Here is a 10,000-nt window from a genome sequence, read left to right as displayed (position 1 = left end):
TCACATGAAGACCTGTGTTGTTAGCAGAAGCAAAGAGATGCAACACACACACACACATACTGCACATGAACTGATGACACTGAAAATACGGTCATTAAAAAACATCCATGTCCGATAGAGAAAGGTAGAAGGAGAAAGAGTGGATGACAGAGAGGGATTGTTGGAAAGATAGAAAAGGACACTGCATAAGAAAGAAAGATAAAAAATTCCATGGGCTCTCATTTAACATCCTCACCCATTCACGCCCCATTCCCACATACCTCTCACTTCTACTCATTCATCTCCTCTCTGTGTCTTCTTACCCCCTAAGAAGCTAGGTCCAGGAGTGTAGTGTGCGTGCGTGTGTGTGTGTGTGTGTGTATGTGTGTGTGTGTGTGTGTGTGTGTGTGTGTGCCGTGTCAGGGTGTAATTGTAATTGTATGATTATACTAGGGGATGTATGTAAGAGTGTGTACTACATGTGTGTGTGTGTGTGTGTGTGTGTGTGTGTGTGTGTGTGTGTGTGTGTGTGTGTGTGTGTGTTTTGTTGTCAGGCATGGTTAAAAGTCACTGAGGATGGAGATGTCAGCAAACTCCTTGCGGTAGCGGTGGGCAGACAACGAGAGCACAAAGGCCCACTTCAGAGACATGAAGCTCCACACACACGACAGGAACAGGCTGTTGGGATCCTTCAGAGCTGCAGAAAACACACACACACGAACACACACACACACACACACACACACACACACACACACACACACACACACACACACACACACACACACACACACACACACACACACACACACACACACACACAGACACACAGAGAGAGAGACAGTGTTTCAATGTGGTGCAGCAAGACGTACAGTATCTGAGATTAAGGTACACAATCATACATCTTGTGTTATCATGCTAGCGCTGAGCAGTCTCCTCTTTTCAGAATGCATGCGCATATCAGGGAAACGCTCTCCAAGTCTGCTGTGTAAATCTCCTTGCGGTGTCTTTTTGCTCATGCCAAGACGCTACTGAATCCCAATGGAATTCCAAACCTTGACAAAAACAATTGTTAACTGCTGGCTGCACTTTTGTGCATTGTGGTTGCTTGTGGAGCTACAGCTATCTCCGAAAGCTGATTTCACAAACAAGCGTGCCGTTTTTCCCAAAGATGTGAATTTTTAAGGAACCAGAATGTGCAATGATAGTGCTTGCAAAGTGAAGCATTTGACTCTTCATCAGCTATTTTCTGTCCATTGACATGATGAGTGCTCAAATTGATGTGTACAAGTAGCCCCTTTGAGTCGACTTCAAAGAGACAACATTTATTGCCTGGCAAAGCTTAATGTTGAGCACTCTGATTGGAGTGAACTATTTTTGGAGTGCACACGAAACTAAATAAACAAAAGCTGAGTTTGTTGAAAATTTAAATAAACATAATAAATCAAAATCTGGTCTCATCAAACACTATTAGTTGGTAGTAGCAGGGGTGTATAAAAGCAGTATGACACATGGTTGGTCCTGATACCCTTTAGTAAACCCCACTCTCAACCAGGTCATACTGCTTCATTGAATATGTTAATAATCTCATTGTATATCAATATATAAAATTAGTAAGTAAAGTCTTCAAATTCAATTATTTAATTTTTTGTAAGTATTTTCTTCACAAAATGACAACCTAGTTTCACGCTAGTTGTACAAATCATTAATGGATGCTAGAGGAATCCTAGCCCTTAGATTAAATAAAACACAACCAATATATAAAAATTATGTTTTAAAACATTAAAAGTTGTCATAAAAGGCTGAAAAATCATATTCCGATTTCTATTTCTTTCATAGCCATTCAAGCCAAGTATGAATGTATCCAAGAAACTGGCATAACTGCCCCTGCTTGCATTCTTTTATCTTGGGAATTTACTTTGGTGTTGCAAGCAAGCACTGCAATCCACTAACTACAAGTATTGTTTAATATTTCTGAACCGTTTTTGAGTTGATTTGGAGAGAGAGAGGATAAGGAAAGAGAAAGTAGCAAGTAGATTATATTATTTGAAACACATAAACCATGCATTCTACGGCCTAGCCAATTGCCTGTTAAGTACTTTTACATTTGAGAGAAAGAGAGAGAGAGAGAGAATGCGTGGGAGAGTGTGTGGAAGAGAGTGTATGCGTGTGTGTATGTGGGGGGGGGGGAGAGTGTATGTGTGTGTGTGTGTGTGTGTGGGAGAGAGAGAGAGAGAGCGAGCGAGCTGGATACTCACATTCTTTACGTGTGATGGCCACCGAGAGGAACGTGATGAAGGCGATGATGGACAGGACAGAGAAGAAGATCCCCATGAAGAGGAAGAACTTAAGCCCCTTCAGCCAGGTCCGCCAGTAGTCCTGCAGGTACATGATGTGTGTGACCAGTGCCCAGAGGGCAAGCACACCTGATGGACACACACACACACACACACACACACACACACAGACACACACACACACACACACACACACACACACACACACACACACACACACACACACACACACACACACACACACACACACACACACACACACACACACACACACACACACAAAATCATTATACAATGACTCTTTTCATTAAGCCTTTTTCTGTTAAAAACCATGACAGCATCACCAAATCCATTTTCAAATAAACATGTCAGACTCATCTCAGCCAAGATGCACCTCACATAACACTTTGTCTTGATTTTCACTCATGTATAACCTGTTTTTCTAGTCTATTTTTGTCAGGGGTGTGATTCTGCAAGGCATAAGACTTTGTTAAATCAGCTGTGTCATTCTTTCTCACATGACCCTGGCTGTCTTGTGGCACATCACTTCCATAATTCTTTCAATGCTTAGTCACATCAGCTTCGACAGCTTCTGCTTTTCTGCCTGGGCCCTGGTCATATTCCCCTATTTCACAATTCTTTCGCTAAAGCCCACCTCCTCTGCCTCCAATGTCCTCCCAAAAATCCCCTTAGTCATGGCTAGAGTGGCATTTATTGCCTACAGACAAAAATAAACAATCAGCTCAGCATAACTGTATGTGCATGTTTTGTTTAAAAAAAAAGAAGGAATTTAGCATATGCTCACAGACACAAAAGCAGTTGGATTAACTGCAGACAATGGGAAGTCACTGAGGTGACAAATTCAACTTAAACATTCACAGTGTCCTAGTACATTTTAATACAGTGGAAAATAACAGATCTCAAAGTTCATCCGGAGCAAAGGGCTACGGAAGGTCTACACTCTTATGCAATGTAAATGAGTTACCTTGGAAAGATAGGAAGGCTATAGAGTGAGCATTCAATTGATACTGACACCCTGTTGATATCATATGTACTGTAGCTGACAAATCGGCTTGATGGCAATGCATAATCCCCTCTGATGAGGCTGGTGAATATGAGTGATATATGTTGGTAGAGATGCTATCTGTCAGGCCAGATCAGCAGACCTGATTTCAAAGATAACATCTTCAAAGCTTTACATAGACTGAACATGATTGATACAAAGAAGTGTTATATGAGTGCGGCCTACATAATAATGGCACTACAAACTATACATCGCCTGAGGGTCATTCTGTGTCAAATCAGATAAGGTTGTTGTTGTACAGTACTGTCTCAGAATTTATTCAAACCTGTATTTAAGAATGGGTACCACAACCAAGGCTAGTAAAATATTTCTATTGTTTTCAGCCCATGAAATGATTTCAGTTTTACAGCCTGAAAATCACATTATTTGCAAAGCAATGTTTGGCCATTAATATGAGTAAATGATTATTCATAGACAGCCCAAACTTTGTACGGTGGAAGACAAACATGTTCTCAGTATGACTGGACCATTACAAGTTTGTACAGCATGCTCATTGACATCCTACAAGGGCCCTAGATTTGGAACAAAAGTGCAAAAAGACATTAAGGGTATGAACTTGTTTTGTACACATCTGGTATGGTAAAATCATTTCTTTACATACTTTTCTTCTCATGTTGTACCAATATTTGAGCTTTCCACATATAATGGGCTTGACAATTTTAAGTATTAAAAAAGGGAAGGTTGTGTTTTTCGGTCATTTTCATAGGATTAAAAGTATGTGGAGTACCTACTGTAGTAGGCACTTGAAAATCTATGTTTTGGCTCAACATTAGTAAAGTGTTGTACTGATATAATGATTATGAAATAATGCTTGATGTCTCAATATCACCTGGTTTGCATTTTGTTACATATCTATATTATGCAGACAAACTTTGAGCAAAATCTGAGATGGTGTAGCAGCCATTTTCCTGAATTTTGTCTGATTTGACACAGTAAGCTTAAGCCTACTTGGGTAGTTTGAGGGTTAAGCTTAACACCTGACATAATCCACGTCTGTGTCTGTGTACCTCAACATTTGTGATGACATTAACTAACTTACACATTTGTAAAACATAACCACTTAAGTCTACCATTAAACAGTTTTTTGTCCACTCCAACACACTTTCTATATGAATATGCCATGTTGGGAATTTATTTTGATTATTTTATTGACACACGTCATACTTTTATAATAGTAATAGGCCTAGCCATAATGCAGGGATTTTAATTAATTGCAGAAACGTGTAGTAGGCCCAAGCTAAAGCAAAGTAATAAAAATGTGCCCCGAGCAGAAAGAAAGTGAACTCCTGCAAGAGGACCATGTTGATATGCCCTCACTAAACACAGTATTTCCTGACCCATGCAGGCAAATACATCTGCTTCATGCACCATAGGCCTATGTCTTTGAGTCCATCATCAAGTCACAGTCAAACATAAGTTATATAGGCCTACTGTCAATAGCCTACAACAGCCTGTCATACAATCAGTCTTACTTAAATAAATGAATGAACCTTAATTTTGAAGTTTATACAGATGTTGTTTGAAGCACACAAACAAATGTTGTTTATAATTTCATAAACACTTAAAATATAGCCTAGGCCTAGGCTACTACACAGTGAGAGAACCAAAAACATCATGTCTGAAAATTACCATTAATGTCAGATAAGAAAGTGAGATGTTATGTGATTCTGTAACAGCACATGTGGTTAAGGTACATTCTCTGGTAATAGACTATTACCTACAGTAACCCAGGATTTGACGAACCATGTTTGACTTATACTTTACCTGACAAGCCGCCCATTGCTCCTGTCCATGGTTGTTTATATGCAACATTCCACACCAGAAAAGCGGAGAATCCCATTGCCATGCCAAAGGCAGCATAGCCTATGCTGATGTATGTTTTATTAATCGCCATTGGGATGCCGATTGCGACAGCAGTCACTCAATAAAAACGATCGTCGCGAATACAGAAGTTCACTAGTTGATAGGTCAACTAAGCCTTGAATTCATAAAACACGAAGGATCACTTAGGCTACTCTAAAAATAGTATATTATGAAACAAACACCCGTTCATCAACAAGCGCGTTGTCCTGAACTACTGATTATCCACGAAGAAACGGTTCATAAATATTCCAGTTTCTGAATGTTTTAAGGGCTCATTGCAAGACAGCGACAGTTGCAGTGTCGTGTCTTTATCGAGCATTAATGACAGCTAGCAGCTGTATTGTTTTCCATGTTTACAATCTAAGCACCAAAGGTAGCCTCGAAAAATAGCACCAATGATAACAGCTACCGATGAGCATGCGAAGAAAATACTTCCCACACGAAACAGTGACGCCTGTTGTTTCGGAAGAGTATTGAATTTCTTATGACATGGTCAAGTCAAAATATAGCTCATTTCATACACAAAGGTCATTCAATGTGCTTTACATAAACAAAACCAAAGGGCAGTATGGTGACTTCGTCAGACAGAGAGCATTGTGCTACTGTAAACACATTTCCCACAAGATAATGTAAAATATATAATAATTATTTTCCCCAAGATATTTAGAAGTGAAAAGGTAGGCTATTTTCTGTTGCTGTGCCTAAAGCATCAGTCAGCTACACTTTAAACAAATATAAAGAATCATCTAAATATCTTGAGGAAAATGATTCTTATATCATTTTTGAATCTGAACATTCAGTCATATAAGGAGATTATGTTAAATAAAAGAAACACCTATCGTGCCATCTTGATGTTTTCATGCTCGAATAAAATACATTTTAGCACATTGAAACCTTAGTTTGTTGTTAGACTCTGTCACAGAAGATTTTGTGTCAGTAGTATCACTCTGTAGCCTAGTCTAAAATAATCACTTCTTACAAACTGGAAAATGGTATGCTAACTGGTTAGATAACTGACAAATGGGGTGCAGAGGTGAAATGTCAGCTAAGATGTACAAAATTCCAGAGTGATGCAAATGTCAATGTAAGACAGGAAGCCAATAAAGCAATGTTCTCATCATGCATGCAGTTCCCACTGTGCAAGCTTTATGATTGGGAGTTGATCAGATTGCGTTATTTGGCTATCAAATGAAGTCAGATGACTACCTGTATAGCCTACTGATCAGGTAATCCCATCAATGGGTCTCTGCTTCCCTAATGGCATAAGCATATTCTAGGATGACAATGTCAGAATTCTATTGGCTCAAGGTACGGAAACATATTCAGGCAGCAAGCATGAGGAGTAATTTTCACACATAAATTGGCCACCACAGAGTCCTGACCTTAAACCCATCAAAAGTCTTTGGAATGTGCGGGAGAGGTTTAGTTGCCGTGGGTTTCCTGTTATCCACACAATATCTCAGCAAAAATTAACGCAACCCCCTGATGGAAATAAATGTAGTGATGCCATGGAAAATGAAAGCAACGTAATCAAAGTTCATCATTGCATGTTAATTAGTCCCCTGGGAGTCTGAGCTCTTTTTAAGGTTAGGGTAAGGTTTTTAAGGTTTATTCTATCTGCTAGTCCCATGAGTTTAAAAAGCTTCCTTCCTCACCCTGAGTATACCCTCAGTAGTTAACTAACATAAGAGAACACACACACTCACATACTGTGTAAAACACACACACACACACACACACACACACACACACACACACACACACACACACAGGACAGAGAGAGAGAGAAATGTACTTTAAAAATGATGCAAATTGCATGTGTATTGTAAAAGTGACCATTTTATTTTCTTCAAAACAGCTATATACAACAACATGAACACATTATTTTCTCCCAATATGGGAAAATAATATTTTCTTCAACAAAACAATGACACATTTTTAATGTATATTAAAATATTCTCCACACAGAAGCGAAAAATGTACAACTCAAAAAGGACCAGGAAAAAGACACAAGGATTGTCTCATAAACAAGATTACATGTAGATGTTGCAGTCAAAAACATAATTTCAAATACATACCCACACATATTAAATGAGCTAAAAGTAAAGGAATTCAAAGGGCTGTAAGTTGAACATTCATCATATGGCTTTTTAAACTCAAATTGGCACGACTGAAGGTCATTTTCAAATAAAAGGCAAAATGGACATTTGTCGGATCCATGTCTCAATCCCCTAAAAAAACTGGTAGCTTATCTAGAATACATATGCCCTGATATGCACCCTGTCTGCATATCATTGAAGTGTAATTAGTATAAACATTTGTGCCTAGTCTTCTTTGGTATTGTGTTGTATTACACAGACTTTAAGCAGATTAAAATACTTACAGTACTCATGAGTAGTAGGATATTCAAGTAGATCCAAACATAAGTATATATGAAGGTGTGTTCGTGTGAAAATAGAGCACACCTTAAAGACACTGATCTAGTTCTACCATTGGTGAAATGATGATTCATATATATTAAACAAACAAACAAAAACAAAAAAATAGGTGAAGTGCATGGATAATGGGTTTTTGTTTTCAAGACCTGAGGACTACTTTGTCTGGATGTGAATATTGCAGTCTTCCCTGGACATTATGAGAACCCACGCAACTGAAAAGCAGGCCGCTGGGACAACCTTTAGACTGGAGACAGGATGTGAAGAGCATGTGACAGTTGAAAACAGCTGATGTGTGTTTTCTGCCTGACACAGAGTGTTCCAATGTATATATGCAAAGTATGCAAGGCCACAAGGTGAATTTTGTCTTCATAAAAAAAAAACTAAAAAAAACTTAAAGAGAGCTTTAGCTAGACTAGTGTCCACTTTTTCCCTTCTGCCAACCCTGAACTCCACTGGCAGTGCTGGGGCATTCAGGGTAGTGGAAAAAAGACCTGCAAAACAGGCTACATAGCTGAGTGTGACTACTGTATGTGATGCTCCATCATCTTAGCTCCCTCTCGACTGTCAAAACACACAAACTTGATTCTTTGGCTTCATGACTACGATAGCATACATTTGACAAATTGGATGCTATAGGTCTGCTCTTCAGGATTTTAACAAACTTTGTCAGAGCTCAGCTTCTGACAACAACTATTGTCCAAAGCGAAAAGTACACGGAGCTTGAGATTTATTAAAACTTGGACGTGAGAACCACAGGTAATAACTGGCCAGTTTACTCTTCCAGTTGTACTGAGACAGATAAACGAGACAGATAACAAACATCCACAGGCAATAAAGCCCTCAATATAAATAATTTAGCTGTGCTTGTGATTTACTTTTTGCAAAGAGCCCTTCCAGGTTTCATGAAAGAAATGTGCCTTTCCGAGGACAACTAAATCAGTGCTTCCATTGGGGTTGCCAGATATCACTCTTCTTTGTTTTAATCCACTTAACTGTTTGACAAGCCACTGAGGTTGTAGAGATGCTGTGGGGGGGGGAAGCTCTGAAGAGTCCAATTCTGTAAAAGTACGTCACTTGGCATCCCCTGCCTAACCCATAGGCTGATGCAGACTGTTCTGTGGCAGGGGGTTTTAGTCACATGACAAACATAGCAGTCACGCCTGCATCTAAATGCCATTGATTGGGCCTTTAGTGCAGTGAAGTGGGCCCTGCAGTAGGTCCTGCTTCATCAGACACAGGTTCTCACTTTCCCTCATGGAACTTGGATTCTGCTGCTTCTTGCCTGCGGTTTTCGAAGTGCAACCCGGGCCAGCTGGGATCAGTGGTTTTGGTTAGGCCTCTGATGAAGCCTGGGGCTTGAGTTGTGCCTTCTCCATGGCTGTCCCATAAGGGTCAGGTCGCTTGAAGAAACCCAGCTGCAGAGATGACAGGAGGAAAACAACGAGATTCATGAGCTCCTTCATTATTTTGTGGTGAATATACAGTTGGCTCTCCCTGAAAGATACTATAAAAAAAACTTTTCCAGTGAATAAAAAAGCCAATCTGGAAAGCTTGAAAACGAAATAATAAAACAAAAAACACATTGTTTTTTTTGTTGATGTCTGATTGTTTCATTCCCAAAAATAACATCACACAGCACAGTTTTAAATCAGGTTTTAGAGCAAAAACAACAACATGTTTCTGCTTTTACAAAGACACTCAAGTTCTTAAGCTAGGTTTGCCCTTCCCTGACCTTGTATAAAATGTATATGACTAGTGCCAGCAGTAGCAGTCCAGCCAGTATAGCCAGGATGATGATCCACAGAGGCACAGCATACGGGTTCTCTGGATTAGCCCACACTATTGGGGTCACGACCTGCAGGCCAGACAGGAGCACAGCAGACAGACATGCAACACACAGCATTAATGGTGAAATACAACCACTCGGATCCAATGAGTTAGTGAGAACTCAGGGAGAAAGAGAGTGTGTGTGTGTGTGTGTGTGTGTGTGTGTGCGTGTGGCGTTGGCTCGATGGCGTTTAAGCCCCTAATGTCGTCTATCAGGCAGCGCTGCCAATGTCAACTTAAAGGCACCTAATCTTGAACCCTAACCCTAGCGCCTTCCAGGCAGCACTGCCTTGAATACAACATTGGCGGCATAAAACACATAGAAACCACACAAACACACACATTTCATTTTATTCTTACGGAAATATATTGATAGTATGTGTATGTCCAGATGTCTTATATAATAACTGCTTTGGCAATAATAATATGAGTGACCTTGTCATGGCAATAAAGCATTTTACAATGTTTCGACCACTCAGGTCTTCGTCAGGTAGATGAACCTACCTGATGAA

At 39.7% G+C, this 10,000-nt stretch overlaps 2 protein-coding genes across 2 annotated transcripts in view; both read right to left on the bottom strand.

Moving 5' to 3' along the window:
• LOC134093020 (heme transporter hrg1-A-like) overlaps positions 1–5,623 on the bottom strand; it is a 6,906-nt gene extending 1,283 nt beyond the window's left edge. The window contains exons 1-3 of the mRNA XM_062546269.1: positions 5,125–5,623; positions 2,238–2,405; positions 1–676 (exon numbers count right to left, since the gene is read on the bottom strand). The exon at positions 1–676 is cut by the window's left edge and continues 1,283 nt beyond it. Coding sequence (XP_062402253.1) covers positions 540–676; positions 2,238–2,405; positions 5,125–5,254 — 435 coding nt within the window. The 5' untranslated portion in view covers positions 5,255–5,623 and the 3' untranslated portion in view covers positions 1–539. The remainder of the gene's footprint in view (positions 677–2,237; positions 2,406–5,124) is intronic.
• Positions 5,624–7,052: 1,429 nt separating this feature from the next.
• The window catches only part of LOC134093021 (integrin alpha-5-like), a 40,689-nt gene continuing 37,741 nt past the window's right edge, over positions 7,053–10,000 (bottom strand). Inside the window, exons 29-30 of the mRNA XM_062546270.1 lie at positions 9,394–9,516; positions 7,053–9,076 (exon numbers count right to left, since the gene is read on the bottom strand). Of these exons, the coding sequence (XP_062402254.1) occupies positions 8,993–9,076; positions 9,394–9,516 (207 nt within the window). The 3' untranslated portion in view covers positions 7,053–8,992. The remainder of the gene's footprint in view (positions 9,077–9,393; positions 9,517–10,000) is intronic.

Source organism: Sardina pilchardus, chromosome 9 (assembly GCF_963854185.1).
Source record: "Sardina pilchardus chromosome 9, fSarPil1.1, whole genome shotgun sequence".
Lineage (NCBI taxonomy): Eukaryota > Metazoa > Chordata > Actinopteri > Clupeiformes > Clupeidae > Sardina > Sardina pilchardus.
This window is presented reverse-complemented; position numbering and strand designations above follow the sequence as displayed.